This window comes from Rhinoraja longicauda, chromosome 10 (assembly GCF_053455715.1).
Source record: "Rhinoraja longicauda isolate Sanriku21f chromosome 10, sRhiLon1.1, whole genome shotgun sequence".
In the NCBI taxonomy this organism is placed as follows: domain Eukaryota; kingdom Metazoa; phylum Chordata; class Chondrichthyes; order Rajiformes; family Arhynchobatidae; genus Rhinoraja; species Rhinoraja longicauda.
The window spans coordinates 42,463,104-42,479,987 of record NC_135962.1 but is presented as its reverse complement, the minus strand read 5'-3'; the positions used below and the strand labels follow the sequence as shown (position 1 = coordinate 42,479,987).

Here is a 16,884-nt window from a genome sequence, read left to right as displayed (position 1 = left end):
ATTTTTCTTGTTTGTTTTTTATTAAGTTATCTATCGAGTGCTATGTTTACAAACCTGTTATGGTGCTGTAATTGTGAATTTTATTGTTCCATTTCAGTACCTATGACAATTAAACATATGACTCTTGACTCATCTATCACTTGCCAGGTTTTGTCCCACCCCCAGCTCTCTCTTCCAGCTTTTCCCCCCTACTCCAATCAATCTAAAGAAGGGAAGAAGGGTCCCAACCCCAAATGTCTTTGGTCCATTTCCCTCCACTGCCGACCCACCGAGTTAACGTTTTTTTGCTCAAGATTCCAGCATCTGCAGATGGTCCTGCCAAATCACCCTCCCCCCGGCTCACACCTAATAACCCGGTGTCCAATGCCACCACAGGCTTGCCGAATCCAGGTTTTTCTCTCCAGTTGCTCTTCAACCAGCTGTGTGGTTCAGGCATTCTCTTTTCTTTCCAGACTCCCATCAACTGCTGTTTTGTATTTCTCAGTTGCAGCTTCACCCACCCCACTCTTTCACCATCATTCACCTTTCTCTATTAACACCTTTGAGATCGCTCAGATGATGTTAATAAGCCTTCATCACCATGCCTCACCTAGTACCAACATAATTTATGTCGTTCTGTTTTTCTTGCTCTCCAGCCAAGAGAACAAGAAATCTTGTTCTCTTCCACTCCCTCTTTAAAATTTGATTGCTTTTTAACTTTTCCTGGTTCTCATGAAAGGTCACAAATCTGAACCATTCTTTTTTTCTCTCTCAACAGATGCTGTCTGATCTGCTGAGTATTTCCTGCTTTATTGTACATTGCTAACACATAGTTTTGGTTAAATAGTTTGATAACTACAGACTGGGATTGACTGGTGGTACAGTGCTCCCTCAGCACTATTCTGGAACCTCAAATTGGTTTTTGCTCAAGGCCGTCAAGTGGGACTTGAAATCGGTATCCAAAGATTCACAAAATACCACTACAAATCAAGCCCAAACTAGCCTTAAATCCTACCCCAAACACAGAAAAATCGCAACAAAACACGGGCCCCAATCAGCCCAATTTCATCAACAACAAAAAAACTGTTGGGAAAACTCAGTGGATCAGGCAGCATCTAGGGGGGGGGGGGAGCTGAGTTAATGATCAAGGCTGATGACCTTGCAGAAAGAACTGACCAGTTCTAATAAAACAGAAGCGTCCATATTTTGGGTGGGAAATGAACTGCAGATGCTGGAATCTTGAGCAACACACCAAGTGCTTGATGAACTCAGCAGGTCGGGCAGCAGCTACGAGAGGAATTGGCAGACGCCATTTCGCGTTGGGAGACTGAAGAAGGCTCCCCACCCGGAGCGTCGAGTGGGGAGTGTCTATTTACATCATAGATGCCGCCTGACCCGCTGAGTTCCTCCAGCACTTTGTGGAAAAGACCCTCGAGTACAGGTTAAAAGAGCAGCAAAGGAATGAATCCCAGATCTTAGTTATAATGCTACTTCTCACAGCAGTGAGTGTAATAAGGATCAGAATTGTTTTTCAAAATAACTATTTCGTTACATTTTATGCTGCAAGTTGATAGGTGTTTAATCGGCTGTAAAAAGTCTGGATTTAAATCAGCAGGCCTCTCCAGAGATTATGAGCCGAAACGTCACCCATTCCTTCTCTCCGCCCGGAGACGCTGCCTGTCCAGCTGAGCTCCTCCAGCATTTTGTGTCTATCCTCAGTGGAAACCAGCATCTTCCTGCAAACATGTCTCTCCAGAGAGAGACGGGACAACGTAAAGTCTGTCGTTTCATGGTGAATACACTTACATCTCTCGGGAGCAAATGCTCCTCCAACGCACTATCGTATAGCTCGCTCTCCATCGCACCGACGACTGGCCCAACCCAGGTCCCGGAGCCTCCGCACCAAAGATACTAGAGGAGCAAGATAGACCACTCGACTCTAAAAACCGTAGTAGGTCATGGGTAAATCTCAGCGCCATTTTAGTAAGCAGATTCTGTGTGCTGGACTGGGCAGTGTTCACAACTCTCTGCGATTTCTTCGTATATAAAATGTTTGCAAACGATTATTTTTGTTCAACTTCTTGAATAACTTGATATTTATAACTATTTTTTTGAGTTGCTGCTTCGTGATCTTTAAAGTTTGGATGTTACGGATTGAATATTTGCACTAGAGATCCACTCTGTATCAGGCCAATTGATCATATTTAATGAACTTCTTTGCTTTCTCTGTTAATTTTAATTTCACCTCCACGAGTTGTATCTCTTTTTGTTTTATTTTTAAAAGTCATGGAAGCAGAGATTAAGCATTTGCAAACAATAGAACTCTACTGTATCCACAATATAATTGAAAGGACATTTAACTTAATACTTAGAGCCAAAAAAAATTGAATTGGTGAATTGATTAGTTAAAAACCCTTGACAGCCACTAAAATGATCAATGTTGCCTGACGTGGTACAGAGGCATGAATCCAATTCAAATAGACACTGTGGTGGAGTAAATCACTGGCCAGGCAGCATCTCTGGAGAAAAAGGATGGGTGATGTTTCAGGTTGGGACCCTTCTTCGGTCAAGGGGGGAAAATGAAGAGCTGGTATAAATCAGGACCTGATCTTTTCATTGGTTAGCTGATATGCGAAACAGTGCAACCCTGTATATCTCGCACACAAAATGATGTAAATCTTACCATGAATGACAGAAATAAAAAGTGTTATCCTTGTTTATGAAGTTCATTTTTGAATTATTTAAAATTCAGGGGGTTGGTGCAATATACTGCCAACCCACAAATGTGTCGTAATGAAATATTCACATTTGAAAAATCCATAAATCCTCCAGTATCTTGTCTTCGCTCCGCACCGGCGCGGCCACGTGACAGCCCATCAGCTGGCCGGCGCCTTTTGATGACGTTGCGAAGGCTCGTGCTGCCGTGGGAGGTCGGCATGAGGTGAGTGAGGGCTCGTGTGGGGGGGTCGCCTGGCTACCGGCCCCGGGGGCGAGCACACCCCACTCCCACACCCGCGGGATGGGTCGCCTGGCAACCGGCCCTCAGAGCGCTCTCTAGATGACCCCCAGCTCGATCTCCCACTCCCGCCCTTGAGCAGACTACAGGTTGTACCGGGACGGGCCGGGACCAGGCACTGGGACTGACCGAGATCAGACCCCAGGCTGCACCGGGACTGACCGGGAACAGATCCCAGGCTGCACCGGGACCAGACCCCAGGCTGTGCTGGGACGGGCTTGATTCGGTTTCAGGTGCAGGTAGTTCATGGAGAGGATTAACGGGTCAGGCAGCATCAGTGGAGGGAGCCTGGATCTACTCAGGCTCGTCTGTCCGGTTCCCTCCCACAGACGCCGCCTTAACCACTGAGTTCTTGAGTCTCGACCCGAAACGTCACCCATTCCTTCTCTCCAGAGTTGCTGCCTGTCCCGCTGAGTTACTCCAGCGTTCTACGTCTATCTTCGGTTTAAACCAGCATCTGCAGTTCCTTCCTACACAAGTTCCTTCAGCAGTTGGTTTAGTGCTTCAGATTCCAACATCTACAGTCCCCAAGGAGAGGAAAGTGGTTTTTAGGACGTTAATTGCTCATTGGCTATGCAACAGTAAGACATAGACGTTTCCCGCCATATGTTGTGAGAATTACTGTAAATGTGCGGATACGGTCATTAATGCCCATCTGTTGTCACCCTGAGTATTTGATGGATGGCTTTATTCAGGTGCCTCAAGGGTGATTCCAGGCTGGGGGTTCCAAGCAGTTGGATTCGGTGAGATTGGCATCACATGTAATGCGATTTCGAGGAAGTGATCCATAGAAGCGCTGCTGATTCTTTTCTCCATGGTGTTAGAGGTTGTGGGGAGGAGGATGCATTAATATACTTGGCGAGTTGCTGTAGTCCTATAATATACATTGTACAATATACAAGTTTAGCAGGGTCTGTACATTGAGCTTAGTAACACAAATACTAATAAAGATCTTGTAAGAAAATAACTGCAGATGCTGGTACAAATTGAAGGTATTTATTCACAAAATGCTGGAGTAACTCAGCAGGTCAGGCAGCATCTCAGGAGAGAAGGAATGGGTGATGTTTCGGGTCGAGACCCTTTTTCAGACTGATGTCGGGGTGGGACAAAGGAAGGATATAGGTGGAGACAGGAAGATAGAGGGAGAACTGGGAAGGGGGATGGGAAGAGAGGTACAGAGGAACTTTAGATAGTTCTCTACCCATGTCAATACCCTACCCCCAATACTAAGTGCTCTAATTTTGCACACTAATTTCTTGTGTGGGACCTTGTCCAAGGCTTTTTGAAAGTCCAGATACACCATGCCCACTGGCTCGTTCTTATCCATTGTACTTGTTACATCCTCAAAACATTCCAGAAGATTGGTCAAGCATGATTTCCCCTTCATAAATCCATGTTGACTTTGACCGATCCTGTCACGGCTTTCCAAATGCACTGCTATAACATCTTTAATAATCGACTCGAGCATCTTCCCCACTATCGGTGTAAGGCTAACTGGTCTATAATTCCCCATTTTCTCTCTTCCTCTTTTCTTAAAAATTGGAGTTACATTGGCTACCCTTCAGTCCACAGGAACTGATCCAGAGTCGAGAGAACTTTGGAAAATAATCACCAATGCATCCATGATTTCTAGGGCCACCTCCTTGAGTACTCTGGGATGCAGACCATCAGGTCCTGGGGATTTATCTGCCTTCAGTCCCAACCTTTTACCTAACACCATTTCCTGACTAATGTGGATTCCCTTCAGTTCCTCCCACTAGATCATCAGTCCCTTAGTATTTCTGGTAGATTGTTTGTGTCTTCCTTAGTAAAGACAGAACCAAAGTATCTGTTTAACTGTTCTGCCATTTCTTTGTTTCCCATTATAAATTCAGCTGTCTCTGATTGTAAGGGGCCTACATTTGTCTTCACTCATTTTTTCCTTTTTACATATCTAAATTTGTCCAGCTGAGCATAGAAATCATATCATGAGATTTCTTATGTCCACCTGAGGAACAGGACAAATGCCCCATCTGAAAGGTGCTCCCACCCAACAGTCTTACTACTGAACTGGAGTATTAGACAACCCTTGTTCCCAGAAAACTCAGAGTCGAAGCCATAGCAGACAAAGTTAGCAGAGTAGAAACGAGGAACAATGTCCTAGAAAGAAAGGAAATTATGAAAGCAGATGCAAAGAACTCAAATGCGTTTGGTTGGACTATCCTGTAAACAAGTGTAGGTAAATCTTCAGCTGAAGCCAAAGTATAGATTAATTGCATAGTTATAGGAAATAGAATTTCTGGACCAATGTGGTTGGGAAATTGGAGTAATGAATGAGTCTTTTCAGAAAGTTGGTTCTTGAAGTGAGCAGGCTTAAATTTGATGCTAGTTGACAGCCAATCCCCTGAAATAGACATTGCGAATTAGGTACGAGTCATCTGAATGAGAGAAAAACTGCAAGCAAAGTTGATAGACTTTGTTTGGGCAAGAAGAGGAAGGATTACTGATGGGAAAATCAGCACGCCACATAATTGGGACAAAGAATGCCCCACCCATTCTAGATGACTCTTGGATTCTCAAAGCAAAATCATTTGAAATGTCTTTAGGGAGCAATGGAACATCAACCTGAAAGTATTCCATGGCTTTTTGGAGAACCTATTTCATAAATATAACATTCTGCCAAGGGATATTTCAGTTTTGTCAATGTATTCCTTTGCATTCAACTTGACAAAAGTCTGGCCATTGAGCTGATGATACAGGATCTAGAGGTTTCTTTTCAAAGTCGGTAGTAAAGTTAACTGGGCCCAGATCATTACCGCATTAATTGTGCTGTGAGTGATGTTCAATCTTTTTTTCAATTCAGGTTTCTTGTTTTCTTTACCAAGACATGGGCAAATGCTGTTTTTACACCAGCTAAAAAATTGACACAGAGGGAGTGGCATAGTTTTACTCCAGTAAAATCTCAGCACTTTCCTGGACAGTGGGTTTCCACGGACAATATCCCTGAATTAGGCATGATGTCAGTGCAGAACCCTGAAGAGGACATTGATCTTGACATGCCTCCTGCAGCAGTCCGTGGCATGACTCAGCTAAACAGGGACTTGTTTCAGAAACCTGTTACACTTCCAGCTCTTAAAGTAAGAAAGGAATTAATAAACAAAGTCTTGAAACCATTGAAAAATGTAGCAATAAAAAGACCTGGACTGAAGCGTGTAATTGAAGATTCAGAAGATGAAATTTACAGACTAATTTTGTTGGACCCAGACAAAATATCTTGCTCGGAATCTTTTGGAGCTTCGGAGAGAGCTGTTTTAAAGGAATATAATGTCGATCTTCAGGTTCGCAAGCACAATTTAATAATAACATACGAACATTTCAAATCTGAAGAGATTCTGAAGGCAGTTTTGCCTGTCGGACAAGACGTAACCACTGGATTTAGCAGAGTCGGCCACATTGCCCACATGAATCTTCGAGGTCATCAGCTTCCATACAAGCATTTGATTGGTAGGATCCAAATTTATTTGTTTTTGGAAGAAAAATAAAATTAAATAATTTTTTTCTAAGAAAAGTTCTCTTTAAAGGAAACATTGCTGTATGGATAGCATAAAACTCTTCTGTAGAAAATGAGTAATACAAGTTTCTACATCTAATGATTATTAGTATTTGTTAAAAATATTTACATTATTCTTTTAATTATGTTTTGAAGTTTATGTTTGTAAGTAACAAGCTTTTTGTTTTCCTTTATCAAAAATAGATGCAGAGTTAACAAAAACCCTGGATTGAAGCACATACCATCCTTATCTAAATTGCCGACAATTTTGTTTCTTAGGTCAAGTTATAATGGATAAGAATCCTGGAATAACTTCAGTGGTTAATAAACTTGATATTATTGACAACACTTACCGTAATTTCCAGATGGAAATACTAGCTGGGGAAGACAATATGATAGCAACGGTAAGAATATTAAATTTCATTTATTTCCCAGTGATGTTTGTTTAAAATTGCACTTTTTCTCCAAATTTTTTTAGGATGGGAATTTTTAACAGATGCAATTAAAGCATGTTGAAAATAAATGATGGCCAGTATTTTCAGAGAAATGTAAATTGTAAAAGTTCATGTGCAGGTGGTGTGCTGCAGGTTCTTTGACATGTATTGGTAACATCAACCTCAATTAAAACAAAAAAAACCAGCATAGAATAATCATTGTATTTTTGCCATTGATATTAATTTTGAGTGTCACACTGGAGTAAAGTGCAGAAGAGGAAAATCTCTGGTATCCAAGGCAATAAGGTCTCCAGTTAAAATGTGTGAGAGGAAGAGATGACCAACATTTTATCATTCAAATAACTTTATCCACTACAAATGAAAATTCTGTATGATATGTATAGATAGTAATATTTAATTATTACGTATGCACATATGTGGTTGGTTTATGCAAGGCAGTACTGATAAAGCATGGGTGTCAGGGAGCAATGGTAACACTTACATTATCAGTTGAATTAACATTCATCTTGTTTCCATCTTGGGAACATAATAATGATGTATATCTGAAAAAAAACAATATACTGAAGCTCGTATTCAGGTTGCAGTACATATTCAGGTTGAAGTAAATGTTTAGTTAAAGGTTAAAATCTGGATTTCCTATTTTGCATTTCATTCTAAATGAGTGCTTAATTTGGAATGAAATTGTATACAATTTATATAGAAAATTGATACAGGTTGGCGATTTGAAAAGGATAACAATATCTGACTGCCCAGCCTGACAATTGTAGGTAACCTTTTGAAGATATGACATATAAAAATGTTTACCGTAAGATAAAAGCTTTTAACCCCTATCACAAGTAAATCCGTAGATTTACTGTAAGAAATGTAGAACATTTGGTAAAATGTAGTTAAAGTAACAGTTTCCTACCATATCCTGAGGAGCTACTGGAGGAGTGCTTTCACAATGTATTGCTTGGCCAGTGGAGAATATCAAGTAGGAACAATCATTTTCAAACAGTAAGTAGGTAAATTACGGTTAGAATTATAGAAGGGGATATTTTTGGAACTGTTTTAATAGTACATTTTAATAACTTGGTTTACCTTGTACCAGCACAAAGTATTGAATATAATTTTATGTTCATAGGTCAAGGAGAACAACATAATGTATGAATTTGATTTTTCCAAAGTGTATTGGAATCCTCGGCTCAGCACAGAACATGGTCGAATAGTTGATCTTCTAAAAGCTGGAGATGTAGTGTATGATGTGTTTGCTGGTGTTGGACCTTTTGCTATTCCAGCAGCAAAGAAGAACTGCAAAGTCATGGCAAATGATCTTAACCCAGAGTCTTATAAATGGCTGGTCCATAACTGCAAGGTGAACAAAGTAAATGAAAAAGTACAGACATTCAATCTGGATGGCAGGGACTTTATTATGGGCCCACTTAAAGATGATTTAGCAAAACAAACTGAAGCAATTTCTTTGAAAGAGAAAAGAACCTCTATTCATATAATTATGAATCTGCCTGGTATGGCTATTGAGTTCCTGAATGCCTTCAGACAACTATTGGAGGAGCCGTACCCAGCTGATGCTTTACCCACTGTCCATTGCTACAGTTTTTCCAAGTGTGATGAACCTGCCAAAGATGTTCAGAGAAGAGCAGAACATTTCTTAAAAGTCTCCTTAGAAGAACATTTCTCTATCCATTTAGTTCGTAATGTGGCCCCAAACAAGGAAATGATGTGTATAAGTTTTAAGATCCCTGCTACAGTATTATGCAGAAATCTTATGGTAAAAGGTCAGTAACTCCATGGCACTATCTATTCTGATTTTACATTTTCCAAATTGATGATCAGATTTATCATTGCATAATAAGTTAGCTTAACAGTTGAACTTGTCAAAAGTTGAACATTTGTATTGGAATCAGAAAAGTACTTTATTATCCTATACCACACAAAATATTATTTCTACAAATTCTGGGGCTGGTATTAGAAAGAATGCTACTAAACATTTCTGTAAACGGCCCAAGGACTTGCACTTGCAAGTGTTCTCATACTGCCCAAAAGTTAAAGATGTGGATTAATTTAACCTTTAATTTCTAAATTTGAGCACATGACCTTTTTATACAAAATATATTTAGTCTATTGTTATAAATCAGTTCCATATTTTAAATATGATGGTAGCCACAAGTAATCAAAAAGAAATATATTTTTTACTGAACTATATTTGATTTCAATAAGTGAAACTTTGAATGGAGATGAATATTTCCTTTTTAATTTATTCCCTCTTTGGATCTACTGTGATGACCAGTCAGGAGCAAAAAACACTGTTAGGAAATATTTGAAAGAAAAGTTGCTATTTTTTAATTCTGCTGAAAATGATTAGAATATAGAACAATACAGCACAAGAACAGGCCTTTCGGCCCACAATGTGCGCCAAACATGACATGATGCTAAGACCATTTCTTATCTTTCAGTGCATCATAATCCATATCCCTCCATATTCATATACCTCTCCAAAGGTCTCTTTAATGACACTAGCATATCTGCCTCAACTACCAAACCCAGCAGCACTTCCCACCTTCTGTATTTCAATAAAAATCTTGCCCCACATTTCTCCTTTAAAACATTGCTCTTCTCATCTTAAAGCCATGCTCTCTCGTATTTGATTTTTTTTCCATCCTGGGAAAATGATCCTGATGTGTCTATCCAATCCATGCCCCTCATTATTTTTTAATGATTCTATTCACTCATAATCTCCGATGTTCCAAAGGAAACAATCCAAATTTGTCCAACCTACCCGCTAATCCAGGCATAATTCTGGTAAACCTCCTCTGCACCCTCTCCAAAACAATAGACAATAGGTGCCGGAGTAGGCCATTCAGCCCTTCGAGCCAGCACCGCCATTCAATGCGATCATGGCTGATCACTCTCAATCAGTACCCCGTTCCTGCCTTCTCCCCATACCTCCTCACTCCGCTATCCTTAAGAGCTTTATCCAGCTCTCTCTTGAAAGCAGCCAACGAACTGGCCTCCACTGCCTTCTGAGGCAGAGAATTCCACACCTTCACCACTCTCTGACTGAAAAAGTTCTTCCTCATCTCCGTTCTAAATGGCCTACCCCTTATTCTTAAACTGTGGCCCCTTGTTCTGGACTCCCCCAACATTGGGAACATGTTTCCTGCCTCTAATGTGTCCAATCCCCTAATTATCTTATATGTTTCAATAAGATCCCCCCTCATCCTTCTAAATTCCAGTGTATACAAGCCTAATTGCTCCAGCCTTTCAACATACGACAGTCCCGCCATTCCGGGAATTAACCTAGTGAACCTACGCTGCACGCCCTCAATAGCAAGAATATCCTTCCTCAAATTTGGAGACCAAAACTGCACACAGTACTCCAGGTGCGGTCTCACCAGGGCCCGGTACAACTGTAGAAGGACCTCTTTGCTCCTATACTCAACTCCTCTTGTTACGAAGGCCAACATTCCATTGGCTTTCTTCACTGCCTGCTGTACCTGCATGCTTCCTTTCAGTGACTGATGCACTAGGACACCCAGATCTCGTTGAACATCCCCTCTTCCTAACTTGACACCATTCAGATAATAATCTGTCTTTCTATTCTTACTTCCAAAGTGAATAACCTCACACTTTTCTACATTAAACTGCATCTGCCATGTATCCGCCCACTCACACAACCTGTCCAAGTCACCCTGCAGCCTTATTGCATCTTCCTCACAATTCACACTACCCCCCAGCTTAGTATCATCTGCAAATTTGCTAATGGTACTTTTAATCCCTTCATCTAAGTCATTAACCAACACATCCTTCCTGTAATGGGTGACCAGAATTGCACGCAATGCTCCAAATGTTGCCTAACCAATCTTATAAAGCTGCATCATGATTTCCTGACTCATAGACAATGGCCTGACCTGTTAACGCAACCATACCATATGCCTCCTTTACCATTCTAACTATTTGTGTTGCCACTTTCATCCACTATGGATCCAACCCCAAGATTCCTCTGTGCATCTATACTGTTGAGTGTCATGCCATTAATTGTATATTTTCCCCTTACATTCCCCTGACACCCCTGCAAAGTGCAACATCTCGCACTTCCTCAGATTAAACTTTATTTCTCCGCTCTTTTCCGTAGCTGATCTATATCCCAAGGTATACCTTGACCGTCTTCCTTACAGTCCCAGATTCCAAAAATCTTGGTGTCATGTGAAAACATTACTACTAATAATAATAATATTCCTTTATTTGTCCCACACCGGGGAAATTTGCAGTGTTACAGCAGCAACATGGATAGCAAGAGATCATTCATTATAAATAAGATACATACATTGTCATCAGTTTTCTGTGTGTTCTTAGCTGTTATTGTTGACTCGTCTGCTGGGAGCAGTGCTGGTTGTGCAGTCTCACAGCAGTGGGAAGGAAGGACCTATATCTCTCCTTCAGGCACTTGGTGTGAAGGAGTCTGTGACTGAAGGAGCTACTCAGTGCAGTGACAGTGTCCTGCATGGGGTGGGAGTCGTTGTCCAGCAGCAATGTTAGCTTTGCCATCATCCTCCTCTCTCCCACCACCTGCACTGAGTCAAGGGGGCAACCCAGGACAGAGCTGGCCTTCCTGACCAGCTTGTCGATTCTCCCCTTCCGCCACTGAGATGCTGCTGCTCCAGCAGACCACTCCATAGAAAATGGCCGATGCTACCACCGTGTTGTAGAAGGTCCTTAGGAATGCCCCCCTGCACTCCAAAGGACCTGAGTCTCCTTAGCAGATAAAGTCTGCTCTGGCCCTTTCTGTATAGCGCATCGGTGTTTTCAGTCCAGTCCAGTTTATTGTTGAGGTAGACATCCAGGTACTTATAAGAATCCACCCTCTCGATATCCATTCCCTGGATCAGTTCCATGGATCCGTTCACCAGCTTCGGGGGGACCTGGCTGCGCCTGCGGAAATCTACCACCATCTCCCTGGTTTTCCCCGCGTTGATCCGGAGGCAGTTCCGCTGGCACCAGTCCACAAACTCCTTGATCAGTTCTCTGTATGTCCTGCCCTCGTCGCCCGTGATGAGGCTGACGATGGCAGAGTCGTCAGAGAACTTCTGTAGATAGGAGTCTGCGGAGCTGTGCCTGAAGTCTGCAGTGTACAGGGTGAACAAGAATGGCGCTAGCATTGTTCCCTGCAGAACCCCAGTGCTGCAGACCACCCTGTCCGAGACCAGGTCCTTTGTCCTCACATACTGTGGTGGGTTGTCTAATCAACCTGTCTACCTCTCAATCTCCAGCTTAAATATTGTTCTTCCACCACAACCCCGTGTCTTCTTTGATTGGGCCAATTCTGAATCCATACAACAAAGTCACTGTTAATCCCGCGTATCAGTGTACCATGATGGACTTTAAATGCCTCACTAAAATCAATGTATACAACATCCACTGCTCTGCTCTCATCGATTACCTTTGTCATCTCAAAAAACTCTTAAGTTAATAACCCTGTACAAAGCCCTAATGGTAAATGCAATGTTATCATTTATTTCGAGGGGGCTAGAATACAAAAGCAGGGATGTAAAACTGAGGCTTTATAAGGCACTAGACAGACATTTGGAGTATTGTGAGCAGTTTTGGGCCCCATATCTGAGGAAGGATGTGCTGGCATTGGAGAGGGTCCAAAGGAAGTTTATGAGAACGATCCCAGGAGTGATTGGGTTAATATATGACGTGTGTTTGAAGGCATTGGGCAGGTACTCACTGCAGTTTAGAAAGGTGAGGGGGAACCTCATTGAAACTTACTGAATAGTGAAAGGCCAGGATAGAGTGAATGGGGAATAAAATGACGTACTTTTTAGAAAGGAGTCTTTAGTCAGAGGGTGGTGAATTTGTGGAATTCATTGCCACAGACAGCTGTGGAGGCCAAGTCGATGGATATTTTTAAGGCGGAGATTGACAGATTCTTGATTAGTAAGGGTGTCTGGTTATGAGGTAAATGATGGAATTGTGAGATCATCAATGATTGAATGGCCTGGACTTGATGGGCTGAATGGTCTAATTCTGCTCCTATAACTTGAGAACATGAATTATAATTGGGCTTATTGGCCTAATTGAGCCTTGATTGTACCTAAATGGGAGTAAATCCTATGCCGAAGAATCCTTTCAAATACTTCCCTACCGCTGACGTGAGGTTTACCGGCCCATAATTCCCTGACTTCTCTCTCCTTCCCTTTTTATAAAAAAGGAACAATATTAGTTAATCTCCAGTCCTCTGGAACCTTGTCAATGGCCAGCGAAGAAAAATATATTTCTCAAATATATCCTCTCTTGCCTCTCTCAACAGCCTGGGATAAATCCCATCAGGACCTAAGGATATATCCATCTTAATGTTCTTCAGGAGCCCCAACAACTCCAACATCTTTATCTCAAACTGCCCTTGCATATTGTGTTCTCCACATTTATCGCACTGTCTTCCTTTTCCTTCCCCTTGATGAAAACAGATGAAAATGTATTATTTATTAACATGTACATTGAGGATGTTAGGTTCAGGTTTCCCACTATCAAGCTAATAGGCAATAGGTGCAGGAGTAGGCCATTCAGCCCTTCGAGCCAGCACCGACATTCAATGCGATCATGGCTGATCACTCTCAATCAGTACCCCGTTCCTGCCTTCTCCCCATACCCCCTCACTCCGCTATCCTTAAGAGCTCTATCCAGCTCTCTCTTGAAAGCATCCAACGAACTGGCCTCCACTGCCTTCTGAGGCAGAGAATTCCACACCTTCACCACTCTCTGACTGAAAAAGTTCTTCCTCATCTCCGTTCTAAATGGCCTACCCCTTATTCTTAAACTGTGGCCCCTTGTTCTGGACTCCCCCAACATTGGGAACATGTTTCCTGCCTCTAATGTGTCCAATCCCCTAATTATCTTATATGTTTCAATAAGATCCTCCCTCATCCTTCTAAATTCCAGTGTATACAAGCCTAATGTTTTGCTACGAGCAATTGTTGACTAGCCACAATTAAAGCAGATTTAAATTCAAGTGTGTTATAATGCAGAACATGAGAGATTATTAAAAATATTCAAGAGATTGGAGATCAAAATGAATAGGTTTTAAAAAACCTACTCTTGTAAGTTTTATTTTGGCTACAGCTTAGTAATTCTGTCATTAATGTGCAATTTTCTTTTCAACTTCCTAGACAATACTGAGGAGCCAGCTCCAAAACGCCTTAGGTCTGAAGACGCTACTGCTGCAGTGGACTACAGTGACTTGTGATAAGCGAGCAGCTTCATTTTTAGCTTAATAAACTGAATACAGTGCAATTTAATTGCCAGTCAGTGAAAGGAATCTAAGAATGTTTGCATCATTTCCTGGTCTCCCTTCTCCTGGTCATGACTTGCTTCTATAAACAGCCAGTGATTTGTTATTATGGGGATTGAAGTCCTCTCAAGGGCTCACTTTACTTGCTCGCTAGGATAGTTTTTCCACTGTGAATATTGAATTCTGTCATATTAATAAGTAACCAATGGAAAATCTTGACTCCAACACCACCATTAGAACTGCAAATAAAACCTTTACAAAATTGCATTCAGCATTCAATCATTTTGGTTCTTGGAACTGTTTCAGAATGTTTAAACATCCTGAGAGAAATTCTAGAGTAGAGCAAATTTCAGTAAGTTTAAGAATACATGGCCTCAGACCAAATGCAGTAAAATCAATTGCATTTATCAAAACATATTTTCTGCAGCTCTGGTATCTAAAGATTAGAGTTTCAATCTGCAGGAGTGATGGAGTAATTTGTATTCAATTGAAGGAATAAGATACATAAATGTTTTAATGTTAAATTATGAATGAAAATATATTTAGATTATTAGCAGTGGAGAGTATAAATCCTTTAGCTAATTTTATGCATTTGACTCAAATTAGTTTTACTGCTATGGAATGTTATAGTCAAAATTCCCTCTGCCGTGATAAGATTTTGATGTTGATCAGGGATCCATGGCAATGAAAATATGCCAGATGGTTATTTTGCATCATGGAAAATCATAAAAGTTAAAAATGTACAAGTACCATACAATTAAACAATATAATAATAAATATGCCTTGTTGATGACAAGCAAAACAAATTACACTTGGTTAACTCGACTGGTCAGGCAGCATCTGTGGAGGCAAATGGATGGCCGATGGTTCGTGCCAAAACCATCCTTGGGGTTTTGCTGTCGTACAGGCAACAAGTATGCTCTTTACCTTTTTCCCCTGAAGTGACTCATTTATGTTTTCAAAATTTTGAATTGCATTTGGTCATTAATTCTTGAGTGAGATGTGTTCAATTAGACATGTATAACTTGTGTGGCACCCAGTACTAAACAGTAATGGAATTTAGGAATGAACACATTTTGTAGCTAGTGTCTAACATCATTGTGAAAAATACCAAAGATTGCCAAGCATGTTACGTTTCTTTTGCTTTGAGTACAATCTGGGTGCATTGTTCTGACAGTCCTACAACATACGAGTGCAGTGTTTCATTCACTCGAATGCAGATGCTTTTGTATGCATAATACCTACTATCATACTTTTGATGCTAATTTGAGCATTCACTTGACCAGTGGAGAACTTTGTGATGCCTCTCTTTAAGATATGATCATATCTCTGTAATGTGTTTCAATGAAAAATGAGAATTGTTAAAGGAATTTTGCAGAACAAAGTCAGGATATTTGCAGTTTCTTAATTTCTGGACAAATCGCATCGTGTTTATGCAACAATAGAAATTTCTTGTTGACCTCAAAAGAAACACACTCCATTGAAAGATTTGTATGCATTACCTTTAAAACACTATCAACATTAAAGGTCATAATGTTTTGCACCTTAAGACCATGCAGCACTGAGGCAAGGTGAAACGTGGGAAGACTATATTGGTGTCAATATCATGGTTACCAAACCTAGATAGTAAAGAAGTCTAGAATTTATGGTTTCCTGGAACTCAAGAGAAAAGCATTGTATGTAATTTGCTTCTTGTTCACCTCCACTGCAAAATAGTGCATAAAATGGTAAAATTCCCAAGATATCTATCGGTCAAGCCACTGATAGACACAAGGAACTGCAGATGCTGGTTTACACAAAAAGACACAAAATGTTAGAATATCTCAGTGGGACAGGTGGCATTGCTGGAGAACTTGCATGGATGACGTTTCGGATCAGCAGCGTTCAGACTGATTGTAGTAGGGAGGAGAAAGATGTGAGGATGGTACAAAGCCTGGCAAGTGCTAGGTAGATACAGGTGAGGGTGATTTTAATTTAATTTAGAAATACAGCACAAAAACAGGCTCTTTGGCCTACTGAGTCCACACCAGCGGTCATCCAATGTTCTCCCACTTTCTCATCCACTCCCTGCGCATTAGATGTAATTTATAGAGACCAATTAACAAACAAACCTGTATGGTAGTGGGAGGAAACCAAAGCACCCTGAAGAGCAACCCACAAGGTCACGGAGAACGTGCAAACTCCCCACAGACAGCACCTGAGGTCAAGGTTGAACTTTGGTCTCTGGCACTGAGGCAGCAGCTCCACCAATTGTCCTACATAGTGCTGCTTAAAATGGAATTGGCAGATGGGTGGACAAAGGCCAGAGATAAGTAGAGAAGAGACACAAAATGTAAATCCTGAGAATGGGATATAGTAGAAAAGGAAAGAGTTATTTTTGGTAAGTTTTAACTAAAATTGAGAATTCAGTGTTCTTTTTGTTAGGTTATAAGCTACCGAAGTAGAATATGAGGTGCATTTAGCCTCACTTTGGCAAAAGAGGCTGCCCAGGACAGAAATGTTGGTATGGGAAGGGAAGTTAAAAAGGTTAGCAACCAGGAGATCCAGCAGGTGTTGGCGAGCCAAGCGCTAGTGATTGGCAAAATGATTGCTTAGTCTGGTCGATGTAAAGGAGGCC

The 16,884-nt window shown here is 41.1% G+C and overlaps 2 protein-coding genes across 2 annotated transcripts in view; one reads left to right on the top strand and one right to left on the bottom strand.

Moving 5' to 3' along the window:
- slc38a6 (solute carrier family 38 member 6) overlaps positions 1-1,873 on the bottom strand; it is a 57,961-nt gene extending 56,088 nt beyond the window's left edge. The window contains exon 1 of the mRNA XM_078406760.1: positions 1,786-1,873. Coding sequence (XP_078262886.1) covers positions 1,786-1,839 — 54 coding nt within the window. The 5' untranslated portion in view covers positions 1,840-1,873. The remainder of the gene's footprint in view (positions 1-1,785) is intronic.
- A 964-nt stretch (positions 1,874-2,837) lies between these two features.
- On the top strand, positions 2,838-15,618 carry trmt5 (tRNA methyltransferase 5). Its single transcript, XM_078406759.1, has 5 exons — positions 2,838-2,920; positions 5,838-6,478; positions 6,804-6,928; positions 8,103-8,754; positions 14,146-15,618. Exons 1-5 carry the CDS (start codon positions 2,877-2,879, stop codon positions 14,220-14,222), a joined length of 1,539 nt encoding a protein of 512 aa, XP_078262885.1. The 5' UTR covers positions 2,838-2,876; the 3' UTR covers positions 14,223-15,618.
- Positions 15,619-16,884: the final 1,266 nt, after the last annotated feature.

Bases quoted from the DNA above. Each gene is read 5' to 3' on its own strand.
- trmt5 (XM_078406759.1), top strand. From the start codon at position 2,877: ATGACGTTGCGAAGGCTCGTGCTGCCGTGGGAGGTCGGCATGAG. The intron at 2,921-5,837 runs GTGAGTGAGGGC...TTTTCAATTCAG, and splicing joins CCGTGGGAGGTCGGCATGAG to GTTTCTTGTTTTCTTTACCA. The intron at 8,755-14,145 runs GTCAGTAACTCC...TCAACTTCCTAG, and splicing joins CAGAAATCTTATGGTAAAAG to ACAATACTGAGGAGCCAGCT.